Source organism: Salvelinus sp. IW2-2015, unplaced genomic scaffold, assembly GCF_002910315.2.
Source record: "Salvelinus sp. IW2-2015 unplaced genomic scaffold, ASM291031v2 Un_scaffold1159, whole genome shotgun sequence".
NCBI classification, from domain to species: Eukaryota; Metazoa; Chordata; class Actinopteri; order Salmoniformes; family Salmonidae; genus Salvelinus; species Salvelinus sp. IW2-2015.
The window spans coordinates 222,982-237,522 of NW_019942758.1; the positions used below are offsets into that span (position 1 = coordinate 222,982).

Here is a 14,541-nt window from a genome sequence, read left to right on the forward strand (position 1 = left end):
CTTTCTACAGCCCAGTGGGTGAAAGCGTGAGAAATTTGGTCCAAAGAAATGTCATTTTGGTGGTGTCTCCGCAGATCTTTGGTTTCTCCCTCATATACAGTCAATTATATTGTGCACCGGTCTATGGCCGTGACGTCAGCAGGCAAAATGAGAAGGGTCTGACAAACTCCCGGGAAGAACCGCCCAGGGAAACCAAATCCCTCTCTAGCTTCTCTTTCCATTGGCTCCTGACTACTTCGTTGTTCTGGCACTGGGCGGATTCGATTATGCTGAGCCGCGGGGCACCAGGCAAAGGCCCGTTACGTCATCGGGCGAAAGCGGAGAGGGAGGAGTGCAGCCGCCCTTCTCAAATAGAATAGTAATCAGTGCCGCTCTGTCATTTTGTCAACGAGGCAGAATGGTGCATCATCCATTTTTTTCAATAAAATAAATGTTCGAATTTTCTATCTCATTTTCATTGGGAAGGTAGTTCAATCTCAAAAGCAATCACTTTTGCATGTGAAAAAACTTTGAACAGGGCTTTGAACAGGGCACATGGCTCACGCCCAGGAGGCAGCCTGGTTCCAAAACTAATGCAATCAACTTTCACCTGGTACAAAACACACCTACTCAGGCGCCCAGGCGAGATTAAACAAACCCCCTCATTGTAGCTAAGCCTAACCCTTTTCCTAACCTGCCTAGGTGACTCCTGCTCCGTAGCACTCAAATCTGTAGCCATAAAATGCTTTGAAAGGCTGGTCATGGCTCACATCAACACCATCATCCCAGAAACCCTGGACCCACTTCAATTCACATATCCGCCCCAACAGATCCACAGATGGCGCAATCTCTATTGCACTCCACACTGCCCTTTCCCACCTGGACAAAAGGAACACCTATGTGAGACTACAGCTCAGCGTTCAACACCATAGTGCCCTCCAAGCTCATCACTAAGCTAAGGACCCTGGGACTGAACAACTCCCTCTGCAACTGGATCCTGGACCTCCTGACAGGTCGCCCCCAGGTGGTGAGGGTAGGCAACAACACATCTGCCACACTGGCCCTAAACACGGGGGCCCCTCTGGAGTGCGTGCTTAGTCTCTTCTTGTACTCCCTGTTCACCCACAACTGCGTGGCCACGCACGACTCCAACACCATTATTAAGTTTGCCGACGACACGACGGTGGTAGGCCTGATTACAGACGACGACGAGACAGCCTATAGGGAGGAGGTCAGAGACCTGGCAGTGTGGGGCAATGCAAATAGTCTGGGTAGCCATTTGACTAGATGTTCAGGAGTCTTATGGCTTGGGGGTAGAAGCTGTTTGTATTCAGCGCATGTGACAAATACCATTTTATTCTGCTAATCTGCTAGGTTAATTCACATAACCTGCTTCGTTAGTTCTCCTAACCTGTACGTTAATTATCCTAATCCGCTACCTTAGTTCTATTTACCTGCTACATTAATTCACCTAAACTGCGATGTACATTTTCTAACACGCTACGATAATTATCCTAACCTGCTATGTAGGCTAAACAAACAATCTGTACTGACAAATTATCATAACATTGGCTGCCTCCTGGGCTTGAGCCAGGTGCCCCTTTCAAAACCTCAGCTAAGTGTGCCCCAAACAAAAGTGACATTGTTAAGCACGTGGAGTAATGAGTAGGATTCTGTTTTCACTTGCAAAAGTGATTGCTTTCGATAAAAAACGTTTACCAATGAAAACTCTTTGAAAATTCAAAAATGTTGTAAGGAAAAGAGATGTATGCATCATGATGTAGACAACATAACCGATAGCAGCAGATTACTGTTCGATTTGAGAATGCTCTCCTCCCTTGCCGCTTTTTCCCGTTCACGACCGGTGCCCCGTGGCTCAGCATAATCGAATACGCCCATTGGTGTATCTGCAGTGAATATGGCGGATGCGGAAGGGGAGTCGCTGGAGTCGTGGCTCAGTGAGTTACATGCTTGAAAATTAAATTATATGTACTTCTTTATGAATCGTTGTAATGTTCAACAATTTGGCCATTCACAACGACATCACCAGTGCCAGCTAGAATGTACATTTTATACAAATGTTAACAATGGCTATGTTCATTTATTTATCGTGTTTTGAGTCAATGTTTGGGGCATGAGAGGTGGCTTGCAATGAGCTAACGTTAGCTAGCTATTTTGGCAACAACAGTTCATGTTCACAATGCCCACGACCCTTTATTGACTCTTGTTAGGTAGCTAGCTAACTAAGCTCCTATTTTTTTGCTAGTTGTCAAGATTTTGGGAGTTAGTTTTCTAGCTAGATAGCTTAGCAACTACTGTATCTACTGTAGTTGTTTACAAATTAACCTCCAGCTGGCTACACAACTCTGACTAGCTAACTGCCTACCTAGTTACCGAATTTCCTGCAAGGGCTGCCTGCATTCGACTAGATCTTGCAGTGCTTGCGTCAAGACAAATGTGCAGTAATACATGACCTGTTTGGCTTTTATCACATTCAGGTGTCAGCCATGAGCAGTTTTTTTTATAAAGGAGCCTATGAAAACTCAGGGATAGATATTCATGTGATCCTTCCCCCCTGCAGACAAGGCCACCAACCCATCCAACAGGCAGGAAGACTGGGAGTACATTATAGGATTCTGTGACCAAATCAATAAGGAATTGGAAGGGTATGGATGCTTTTTCTGTGCTCTTCAAGTAACGTTACTGCAGGTCCCCTGGATCATATTTCAGAAGCTGAACTCGTTTCTGCAGTGTTACGGTAGTAATCTCATTGTAATCAATAGGGTTTTCTGAAGATGTAATGGTTTTAACTTTTTATTGTTGTCAACAGCATAATCTCAAATTAGGCTCATTTGGAACGGTTGAATCCTTGAATTGTTTGAGATTTGTTCTGATATTATATCATTTTAATTTCAGCCCACAGATTGCTGTAAGATTGTTAGCCCATAAAATCCAGTCCCCACAAGAATGGGAGGCGATACAGGCTTTGATGGTGCGTAACATCCCACTCTTACATTGTGTATTTGTAATTTATTACTAGGCCTATAATTCTTGGAGCTTTAACATTGACTACTTCATTTTGCAGGTTTTAGAGGCTTGCATGAAGAACTGCGGGAAAAGGTTTCACAACGAAGTTGGGAAATTTAGGTTTCTAAATGAACTCATCAAAGTGGTGTCACCTAAAGTAAGTAGATCATATCAACTGTTTTGTATTGGTCCTTAATCCCATAGTTCTGTATGTAATTTGTGGCTTTGTTAAAATGGAATCCATCCAGATGAACCCTGTTCCTGTTCCAGTATCTAGGTGACAGAGTGTCGGAGGTGGTGAAGAAGAGAGTGGTAGATATGCTCTTCAGCTGGACGCTCTCTTTACCCGATGAGGCTAAGATCAGTGAAGCTTATCAAATGCTGAAGAAACAAGGTAGGATTTCAACATAAAAAAATTACCCTATTTCAGGTTTTCATTGGTTTTTAGCCTATACTGTAAAGTCGCCATGGCACTTCTAACTGTTGCCTTTTTTCAGGTATTGTCACAGTTGACCCTGAGCTTCCTCTGGATAAGACACTGATGCTGTTGCCCCCATCCCGGCCCAAGAATCCTGTGTTTGAGAACGAGGAGAAGAGCAAGGTGAGATGTTTCCTTCTAATGATGTTTGATGGAAGATCTTTGTATACGGACGCTATGAATTTACTTTGTGAAGAACGTTTTAATTGTGTTATCTTTAAAAAATATATGTTTGAATTCTGTTTTTGGGATGCAAATAGCATAGGCTAGATAGCCATAATCTATGTCATTACAATAACAATTACACTATACAACCCTCCTGACTGTCTCATTCTTTTTCTCATTGGTCCTGGCGTGTTTGCTTTTCAGAGCTTCAAGTTGATCTATGATCAAAATATGTTTTCTCAAGCCCTGGGATCTGTCACAGGGCGTGGCTGCTGTGACTGGACCCTAAATGTGGGAAACAGACTAGAGTACTAGAGACTCTGACTTATTATTATTCTCTCTCTCTGTAGCGACTGGCCGAGCTTCTGAAGAGCAAAAAGCCTGAGGATCTACAGGAGGCCAACCGCCTCATCAAAAACATGGTCAAAGAGGTTAGCCTACATGCATCATCATACAGACACGCATCCAGTGATCTAGGCAGTAGTTGTGTAAACAGAGCTGCTACACAAACATCATAATGACGTTGATGACGACCATAATGACGACAAGTGATTGAATCCGGCCCTCTGTCAGTCACTGTGTCCCAGTGGGTTTAAGGCAGGTGTGTGCTGTGTTTCAGGATGAGGTGAGGCTGCAGAGAGCGTCGAAGCGCAGCGGCACCCTGGAGGAGGTCAACAACAGTGTTAAACTGCTCAACGAGATGCTCAGCCACTTCAGCGGAGACCAATCAACAGATGGCGACAAGGAGCTTATCAAAGTTAGTCCACATCTTACTTCACTATCACTATTGTAGACTCTTCCCCCTCAAAAAATTTGAGATAGACACTTTTTATAGATTAACTTCGTGGAAAATAAAATGAAATCGCTTCCAAGACAATGAAAGTTTGCCTGAAAAATCTGTCTTTTGTTGTTAATACACTTTGGAAGCATATATGAAATGTGTTGTCATCACATAATATTATTATTGGTGTTGCTTTTTCATTTCAGGAGCTTTACGGTGACTGTGACAAGTTGAGGGGGACTGTGTTCAAGCTGGCCACAGAGACAGAGGACAATGACAGCAGTTTAGGTAACCAACACCCCCTGAGGCCTGCCATCTTATTGTCCGAAATATTGGTCAAAATTGGTCATATTGATTGGTTGGATGAGCCTTCATTGTGACCTTTGACCTCTCGTGACCCCCAGGTGACATATTGCAGGCCAGCGATGACCTGTCCCGCGTCATCAACTCCTATAAGAGGATTGTGGAGGGACAGACTCTCAATGGAGAGATGGAGACACTTAGACCATCAACTACTACACAATGTAAGAACATGAGGGTTCACAGATTTTATTTTCTACCAGGGATTGTCCACCTTTTCCTTTTTGAGGCCCAGGTTTGGGGATTCTTTACAAAAGTATAAGCCCCCCTTCATCTGAGAACACATTGGTGTATTATTGTATTTACCATCTTGGACTGTTTCACCCTCATCTTGTGAACTTCCCAAATCATGATAGCAGCAACAAATAAGTGAAACTCAATCAATCTCTTTCCTTCCCTGGCCAGGTACCAAAGACAGCAACCAGTCTGAGATCCTGATAGACCTGGCTGGTCTGGACCTCCAGAGCCCCTCCCCACCTGAGCATCCTCCTCTAGCCCAGCACCCAGACCTCATCCCAGCCGACCTGCTGTACGGGTCTGCACCCCTCCAGGATCTTCAGGCCTGCCCTGCCATGGAGGACCCCAGCCCCAGCAAACCCTCTGCCGCACTGTCTCTACTGGATGAAGAGCTCCTCTCTCTAGGTACAGCACATCCTGTATCAGCACCTTTATGTCTTGGATCTGATAAGAAAGCATTAGTCTTCTGTGTGTCATTGTGATTCATGTTTTTGACATTGAATTCACATAGTAGACTCACCTAATCCCCACATATATTGCCAAAGTCTCTCCCTCTTCTGGGAAATGTGGGTTTTCTTGATAGAACAGGAGAATAAATTGACTGATATATGGACTGTTTGTTTGTTTCAGGACTTAATGACCCAGTTCCTGCAAAAGATGACTTGAATAATCTGTGGACGACATTTTTGCAGGTAAATTTTCAAGTGTCCTAACCAGTCAATACTTTCAGAAGCATTTATCTGGTAGAAATATTTATCCTTCCTGGAAATATTGATCTTAACAATATTAGCATGACACACATTTTTTAATGTGATGTTAAACCCCTTCTCTTCCAGGCTCCCAACCCAGTTTTGGACCTGTTTGGCAGCGCCCTCCCAGCTACTGTATTCTCTGCAGCTTCTACGACAGCCGCCAGTTTGGACCAGTTAGGAGCTTCTACAACAGAGCCTGTTTCTAAGACAGACGCCCATGTCAGTTGCCCACAATCCTCAGTGGCGGCCTCCTTTCCCTACCCCAGTGCTGCTGCCCAGGCAGTCTCCGCCTCCCTGAACCACAGTCTACAAGACCTGGCCATGTTGGATCTGGGCAGCCCCAAGAGGTGCCCATCTCCACTACCAATCATACTTTATGTTCCTGTGAAGGCTAGATGCTAGCTAGCATGTAGCACACCATGTAACTGTGGAGGCTAGAAAGTGGATAACTGAAGTAACATTTAAATGCCACCATCTATAATAACCAATTGGTGTTATTACTTGATCTATTATTTTGAGTGTATGCAGTAGGGATGGGCGGTAGAGAGTACAGTTTTAATGTACATCCATCTGTCATCATCTACTATAGCATGTCTGGTGTGATCAACACCGGCGACCTGTTTGGGATGGGTGAGGCTATGGGTGCCAGTGCCTCCCCGAGAATTGGGATCCCCGCCTCCAGATCCAGCCCTCTTCCTCTGGGCATCCTACCGGCTGCTGCTGCTGCAGCCCCTACCTTGTCCCCTAAGACCCAGGCTGATGACAGCCCCCTTCTCCGCTCCCTGTCCCCCATCCTGATTCTCCCGCTGGGGCAGGCCAGCCCAGCCAAGATCCCTGAGATCTCCCTAAGTAACATCCACGTGCCCCTGGAAGCTATCAAGCCAAGTGAGTCCCAGGAAGACCTTAGCCTGATTCAGGGGTTTCTGGGTACTCTAGTTTGGTCAACACAGATGGCTCAGTATAGTGGCTGGAAGTGCAGATACTGAGTATTTTCTTCCTCTGTCTGTCATTCTGTGATGTTTAAGGCAAGCTGTGTCCTGTGACGGCCTATGATAAAGACGGGGTCCGCGTTCTCCTGCACTTTGCCACCGACTGTCCGCTGGGCCGGCCTGACGTGCTGGTGATGGTGGTGTCCATGCTGAACACGGCACCTCTTCTCGTCAGGAACATAGTCCTACAGGCTGCTGTACCCAAGGTAAGGCTGACTTGGACAGTGGACACGCACTGTTACAACCTATTCAAATACACTGTGGTCTGTACTTGCACTGTAGTACAGGGATAATCAACTAGATTCAGCCGTGGGCTAATTATTTTTCTTGAGTGGATGGTCGGAGCCAGAAAATAATTACAGATCATTTGTAGACTGCAAAAATATATCATATTCTAAAACCTTGCTTACTTTTGTATATGACCACATATATCTCTATGTGTGGGAATACTTAGCAACAGCTCCCCAACATTAAAATCACTTGGAGCTGATTTCCTGGTGTTTTGAGAGTATTTTATGTCCAACAATGGAGAAAACAAAGTTTGCTTAGAACCTGGGGGGCCAATTAAAACCAACGCTGCCAGTTGGGGAACCCTGCTGTAGTTGAGGAAAATATTTTAGCATACTTGAATCCTCACTCTCCTGACAAGTGAGATGTTCAGTGAGGTACTGCTTCAGACAGGCAGTGAAGTTCTCAAACTATAATATTTGTGAGTTAATATATATATATATGAACCAAAGCCTGTCTTCAAACTGTCACTGATAACCCCCCCCCCTGTTCATTCCTTCCCCCTTGCCAGTCGATGAAGGTGAGACTACAACCGCCCTCGGGAACTGACCTGGCGCCCTTTAACCCCATCTTTCCCCCCGCCGCCATCACTCAAGTCATGCTGCTGGCCAACCCACTGATGGTGAGAGTCCTCCTAGTGTAGTCAATGAAAGTTATTCATCTGATATTTGCATGAGGTGAAAATGTGGTTTTTATAATGTAATAATATATTCCACTTAGTAGACGTTATGGTACAGTGAGTGCATACATTTTGTCTGTGTGATCCCTGCTAAGGTTCAGGATACATTATTCCATCCTTTAGTTGTTACTTGGTCTTTATGATTCCTGACATCAGCTACCCATATCTCATATCACCTGGATCATTTGTGTGCTTTAGTTTGAAATCGAAAGGATGCTACAATGCTAACCAGCAGGCTAAGCTGGCATTCTAACTCTGTGCCTGTGTGTCTCTCGCAGGAGAAGGTCCGGATGAGATACAAGCTGACGTTCACACTGGGAGAGCAGCAGTGCACAGAGACTGGGGAGGTGGACCAGTTCCCCCCAGCTGAGATATGGGGGGCTCTATAGCCCCCCTAACCCCAAAATGGTGCCATGGACAATACAGTAACACATGGTGGGGACAGCTTGAGCTTGAGTCTGTTGACACTACAAAGACTGTATTTGGGGGAGAATCAATGTATTTGTGAATGTTTCATATACTAGTAAGTTATTAAGCGCTATTATCATTGTGCCATTTGTTACATTGTTCTTCTGTTAGGTGTCATGTTAAAACTAAATTCGACTTCAAGCCCAATCTTCTCTGAATGGAATTGTTACAGAATTGCTGCACTTTAGAAATGCCGTACAGACTTACAATGTTTGGTTTTAGAGCAGTCATATATACTTGGAAATGTAACTTTCAACGGTCAATAAGAGCCAGCCTAGCATGTGATAAGAGTGGAAGTTATCACATGATATATATCGGGCAGTTACACAAGACTTACAATGAACTACCAGTAATTGGACAGGGACAATCTCCCGATTGTCACAGTTAATGGAAAAGAAGCCCTAGACTAGTCGCATACGGTATACATGTATCTCTTTTCCGCCTGCCCCCTTTCACTTTATTCCAATACAATACCTCAGTAGAAAATGATGAAGATAAATGACAGTACAGATGGCAAAATGCTGAACACTTGCATAATGTTGTTGAGAAGAACTTTGTGAATATACAATTTAATTATTAGTATTTTTGGGAGCAGAGCGCTATTTTATCTGGTCAGGTGGGATTTTCTATTTCTACCTATATATTTCTATTAGTGCTATTTTGACATGTTTCAGTTATGGGAGGTGGTGGCCTGCCAAGGTGTGTGACTGTGAATCCTTATTTATTTTTAGGTGCTTGTCATGAAAGTATTGGTTTCCAGAGATGTTGTTAGCGAAGCAAGCTCTGTCTACTGTTTTGAGATCAGTTTACTGCTGAATTCTTCCCTGCATACTGAACTCTTCCCTGCATACTTGACTTTGAATGGCTTGGAAGCAATTTAATATTAGTTTGTAGAAACCTGGGGCTTATCCAGGAGGGTGAAATATCACAGCACTTTCAGATAGACCTGTATTGAGTAGAACGAAGTTGTTTGAATAGGGAAGTTTGTCAGCTCTATACATTACATTTCTATCTGCGACTCTGCGACGTCGTAAACCTTGCATCCCCATCCAAACAGCCCATGGGTGAAGGTGCTTTGCCTGCAGTGGTACAATAGGACATGAATCAGTCACTCAAAATAGGGCTTATGGGTGTCCCTTGCAATGTACTAGTATGTAACAAGAGTGTCTGACTATCTATGTCTGTATTCAGTCTGTCTGCGTTCTGAAGCCATTTTCTGTTATCAGTACCAATGTTACAATGGGAGGACTCTTCCAAACTTCAATATAAATTGTTGCTGTAGGTATTGTCAATTTTAGAGACTGGCAAATTAATTCATGTGTGGTTCTTTAATGAGATTGAACAGAAGTATGTACTGTAAATGTATTTTCAAACAGCTGTTTCACCGCATGAAAATTAAAGTCTTAATTTTAAAGAATTGCCACATTCTGTATGTGGTATGTTCATATGCCTGCCATGGCTGCCCTAACCCACTTGCGCCCATACAGTTTCACACCAACAAGCAACACTGGGCACACACACTGTAGGTGCTCAGAAATGTAACACTGCACACACACTGAGTGCTCAGAAATGTATCGCCTGGAAAAAGCGCAGCACAGACAGCTCTCCAAACTGGCGCCGATGGAAGTCGCGCTCCTGCCGAAGCGTTGTGGAGAAAGCGCACAGTCGCTGAAGTGTAGCAGCCATGGCAGACGAAAAACCCAAGGTGAGCAATGAAACGTATTTTATTCGCAATATTGAGTGAAGATGTATTTTCGTTATGTTGGTCTGTATGATATTCTGAAAAGGTTTGAGGTTTAGAGCAGCTAATTTACTAAACCGGTTGATTTACTAGGAAATATTTCAGAATCGGTCTGGACCGCTAGGCTAACTACTAGCGTGTAGCTAGCTAGCGAATAATATCAGTAATGTGCCTTTTGTGATTTATTCACGTTGTCAGTCAATATAAGCAGTTTAATTTTCTAATTTAAATGTAATATTCATATTGTTCATATTCATGTGTTTTCTTGTCATGATGCAACCTAGATGACTAGCTAGCTAACGTCGAGGGCCCGTGCCCGAATAACAGTAAGGCAGCTAGCTAGCTAGATACAGTAGTTAGCATGCTAACATGATCAATTAGCTTGTTGTAAACATTGCATTGTTATGAATCGGGAGTATTCCGTGCAGACCATTGCACTTCACAATAATGTCTCTATCCAATATCATCCGTGATTTGAAAGTTAGTTTTGATGTGAATGATAGTTTAGTTACTAGAGAATGATCCAAATATCCACTCCCTTCTCTAATCATGGAATCTGTTTTAAGGAAGGAGTAAAGACGGAGAACAATGACCACATCAACTTGAAGGTGGCAGGACAAGACGGCTCAGTGGTGCAGTTCAAGATCAAGAGACACACGCCGCTCAGCAAACTCATGAAGGCATATTGCGAAAGACAGGTAAGGCAACATCAGCATCCATTGACTGACAAACATGCATGTGTAGCACATGGGGATGTGTGAAACTTACTCCTCAGCCTGAAGTATCCCCACTTGCGCTAGCGATTAGCTAGCTTTTCGCGTGGCGCTGACTGGTAAGACGCTTCAGGAGGGCGGTCACGTGTGTTACAAGGCAGAGGTCCGGAGTTCAAGCAAGGTATGAGCCAAATCGGGAGGATGTTGTACTCACCAAGCAAGCAACATGTACACATGCATCCAGACTGAGGGCTTTATTGCAATGCACAAGTTCCCTTGATTGAAGTATTGTGTATTTGAAGTTAATATTTAAGTGTCTTGTGATGCCTTTTCACAGGGCCTGACGATTAGGCAAATCCGGTTCCGGTTCGATGGTCAACCAATCAACGAGACAGACACACCAGCACAAGTAAGTTGGTGGATAAGGTTTGTTATTGTTCCTCATATCATATGGTTGAGTTGACTGTTCATTGGCAAACGGTTTTATCCTGTGCCGGGGGCTGCCTCAAGGACCACATATTTCCCTGGAGGCAGAGGTTCAATCCCTGTTCCTCCACTTACTTTCTCTCCTGTAATCCTCTCATCTGGCTCCCCTTTAACATTCTGATCTGAACCTGTCAATAAAACTTCAAAATACCCCCCAAAAATATTTTAAAAAACATGTTTTATTCTGCCCATTGAAGCTGGTTTACTCTGGTAGAAAAATGCTTATAAATTGATATGATGCTATAACTGATCTTGACTATGACTTTTGTTTTTTCAGTTGGAAATGGAAGATGAAGACACAATTGATGTGTTCCAGCAGCAAACGGGAGGTTTTCACTAGGGTCCTATGTTCCCCACCAACACCCCTACCTCCCCATATAATGTATTTTCTGAAACTCTGCTTTTGAATACCAATTCGACCTCTAACTCCTATCCCTTGGCACTTCATGCAGATCTGAAAAGATTGGACCAATATGGTAATATCTGACTTTCTGTGTTATAGCCATATTGGATACTTCCAATCCTTTCAGGTCTACAGGAGTAGGAGTTTTGTCAATTTGGGATTCATCATACCTAGTTCTACAAGTGTCAATACCATTCACTCTGATATTCACAAAATGCACATAACATACTGTTGTATATTATATCATCCTTGCATTTATTCTGTACATAAACAACTGAGTGAGGATACCTATTGTCAGATCCTGTTTCATGTGCTGAACTAATCCAGCAATCAAAGCCTACAATTCTGGACAATGTCTTTTGGAAGGTGTGTGGAAGTTCTTTACATCTAAATCATCCGTTTTGACGATTGCTGGTCAGACTTTTCTGTTTTTGTTTTCAGAGATGGATTCTTGATCTTCATTTTTTTTATACTTATGTTGTAGAAGTTGTTTGCGATGCAACTTGTATTGATGTTCTCCAATAAGCCTGCATTTAAATTGACTCATCTGTTATTGTTGAAATAAATGTAATCTTTTTTATATTTGTCTCTGTCATAGATATATACAGTGCCTTCGGAAAGTTCAGACCCCTTAACTTTTCCCACATTGTTAGGTTACAGCCTTATTTCTAATATGTATAAAATTATTTCCCCCCCCTCAATCTACACACAATAACCCATAATGACAAAGAAAAAAAGTTATGTTTTTGCAAATTTATAAAAAAATAACCGGATTACATTTACATAAGTATTCAGACTCTTTACATGGTACTTTGTTGAAGAACCTTCAGCAGCAATTACAGCCTCGAGTCTTCTTGGGTATGACGCTATTTGGGGAGTTTCTGCCATTTTTCTCTGTAGATCCTCCTAAGCTCTGTCAGGTTGGATGGGGAGCGTTGCTGCACAGCTATCTTCAGGTCTCTCCAGAGATGTTCAAGTCCGGGCTTTGGCTGGGCCACTTAAGGACATTCAGAGACTTGTCCTGAAGCCACTCCTGCGTTGGCTTGGCTGTGTGCTTAGGGTTTTCCTGTTGGAAGGTGAACCTTCGCCCCAGTCTGCAGTCCTGAGCAGGTTCTCTCTCTGCACTTTGCTCCGTTCATCTTTGCCTCAATCCTGACTAGTCTCCCAGTCCCTGCCTCTGAAATACCATCACCACAGCATGATGCTGCCACCACCATGCTTCCCTGTAGGGATAGTGCCAGGTTTCCTCCAGACATGACGCATGCATTCAGGCTAAAGAGTTCATTCTTCGTTTCATCTGACCAGATAATCATTTTTCTCATGGTCAGAGTCTTCAGGTGCCTTTTGGCAAACTCCAAGCGGGCTCTCATGTGCCTTTTACTGAGGAGTGGCTTCTGTCTGGCCACTCTACAATAAAGGCCTGATTGGTGGAGTGCTGCAGAGATGGTTGTCCTGGAACGTTCTCCCATCTCCACAGAGGTACTCTAGAGCTCTATCAGAGTAACTATTGGATTCTTGGTCACCTCCCTGACCAAGGCCCTTCTCTACCTATTGCTCAGTTTGGCCAGGCAACCAGCTCTAGGAAGAGTCTTGGTGGTTCCAATCTTTTTCCATTTAAGAATGATGGAAGCCACAGTGTTCTTGGGGACATCCAATGCTGCAGAAATACTTTGGTACCCTTCCCCAGATCCGTGCCTCGATGCAATTCTGTCTCGGAGCTCTACAGACAATTCCTTCGACCTCATGGCTTGGCTTTTGGTCTGACATGCACTGTCAACTGTGGGACCATATATAGACAGGTGTGTGCCTTCCCAACTCAAACAATCAATTGAAATTACCACAGGTGTACTCCAATCAAGTTGTAGAAACAGCTCAAGGATGATCAATGGAAACAGGATGCACCTGAGCTCAATTTAGAGTCTCATAGTTAAGGGTCTGAATATTTATGTAAATAAGGATTTCCTGTTTTTACTTTTTAATAAATGTGCAAAAATGTCTTAACCTGATTTTGTTTGTCATTATGGGGTATTGTGAGTAAATTGCTCTAGAAATTGTTTTATTTAATACATTTTAGAATGAGGCTGTAACGAAACAAAATGTGGAAAAAGTCAAGGGGTCTGAATACTTTCCGAAGGCACTGTAGATTTATCCTGCCATGTACTCTTGATGATGGGCAGCTGATGTCTCAATACATTTTGTTAGGAAAAGTGCCATTTTATTGATATGCCTGTGTGTCAATCTCACACAAACTGTAAAAGGTAATTAGGGCCCTGTGTTTTGGTTAATAATGTCGCATGACCTGGATTTTAACTTGGATTTGAAGCCTTTTCCAAAAAATTTAAGCAATTGTCTTGAGGTTGGTGCTGGACCATCAGACATAAAAAGAAAGGGGGATGTTTGATGAATAAGCTTTAAATAAAGATTCAAATCCAAGTCATGACATAATAATAATATCAAATAGAAAGATTACTGCTTAAAAACCCCATACAGAACCAGTCAGTCAATGCAATAGAGAACAATAATTTAAAAAATCTGACGATATGAATGACAGGTCATCTACTTACCCACTAGTTCATGATTATGATTCTGATCTACTGACTAGTGGAACACGATATGAATTGGTGATTATCAACCATCTGTTTACACAGGAAGCCCAATTGTGATATTTTTTTCACTAATTGGTCTTTTGACCAAACAGATCAGTTCTGAAAAAGATCTGATATGATTGGTCAAAAGTTCAATTAGTGGAATTAAAGATCAGAATTGGGCTGCCTGTGGAAATGCAGTCCAGGTGACCAAGATAATCATTTTTCTCATGGTCAGAGTCTTCAGGTGCCTTTTGGCAAACTCCAAGCGGGCTGTCATGTGCCTTTTACTGAGGAGTGGCTTCTGTCTGATTCATATAGTCTGATTTTTCATGATTGTTCTCTATTGTATCAACTGATTGGTTCTATATGGGGTGTAAAAACAGAAGTATTTGTCAGGAAAGGATTTA

At 43.1% G+C, this 14,541-nt stretch overlaps 2 protein-coding genes across 2 annotated transcripts; both read left to right on the forward strand.

Annotated features, from left to right (window-relative positions):
• The first annotated feature begins 1,824 nt into the window (after positions 1-1,824).
• LOC112067732 (ADP-ribosylation factor-binding protein GGA3) lies at positions 1,825-8,464 on the forward strand. Its single transcript, XM_024137329.2, has 17 exons — positions 1,825-1,937; positions 2,561-2,645; positions 2,896-2,971; positions 3,065-3,163; positions 3,277-3,400; positions 3,504-3,607; positions 4,000-4,080; positions 4,269-4,406; positions 4,637-4,718; positions 4,835-4,954; positions 5,196-5,432; positions 5,658-5,719; positions 5,864-6,126; positions 6,369-6,664; positions 6,805-6,974; positions 7,568-7,678; positions 8,014-8,464. The coding sequence occupies exons 1-17, from the start codon at positions 1,898-1,900 to the stop codon at positions 8,122-8,124; spliced, it is 2,199 nt and encodes a 732-aa protein (XP_023993097.1). The 5' UTR covers positions 1,825-1,897; the 3' UTR covers positions 8,125-8,464.
• A 1,335-nt stretch (positions 8,465-9,799) lies between these two features.
• LOC112069932 (small ubiquitin-related modifier 2) lies at positions 9,800-12,126 on the forward strand. The gene is made up of 4 exons (XM_024137330.2): positions 9,800-9,908; positions 10,511-10,642; positions 10,995-11,066; positions 11,421-12,126. Exons 1-4 carry the CDS (start codon positions 9,888-9,890, stop codon positions 11,481-11,483), a joined length of 288 nt encoding a protein of 95 aa, XP_023993098.1. The 5' UTR covers positions 9,800-9,887; the 3' UTR covers positions 11,484-12,126.
• The last annotated feature ends 2,415 nt before the right edge of the window (positions 12,127-14,541 follow it).

What these genes read in the sequence shown, in the direction of transcription:
- LOC112067732 (XM_024137329.2), top strand. Translation starts at nt 1,898, where the DNA reads ATGGCGGATGCGGAAGGGGAGTCGCTGGAGTCGTGGCTCA. An exon ending in TCAAATGCTGAAGAAACAAG is followed by an intron (nt 3,401 to 3,503) that starts GTAGGATTTCAA and finishes GCCTTTTTTCAG; the next exon opens with GTATTGTCACAGTTGACCCT. An exon ending in TGCTGGCCAACCCACTGATG is followed by an intron (nt 7,679 to 8,013) that starts GTGAGAGTCCTC and finishes TGTCTCTCGCAG; the next exon opens with GAGAAGGTCCGGATGAGATA.
- LOC112069932 (XM_024137330.2), top strand. Translation starts at nt 9,888, where the DNA reads ATGGCAGACGAAAAACCCAAG. An exon ending in AGGCATATTGCGAAAGACAG is followed by an intron (nt 10,643 to 10,994) that starts GTAAGGCAACAT and finishes GCCTTTTCACAG; the next exon opens with GGCCTGACGATTAGGCAAAT. An exon ending in AGACAGACACACCAGCACAA is followed by an intron (nt 11,067 to 11,420) that starts GTAAGTTGGTGG and finishes TTGTTTTTTCAG; the next exon opens with TTGGAAATGGAAGATGAAGA.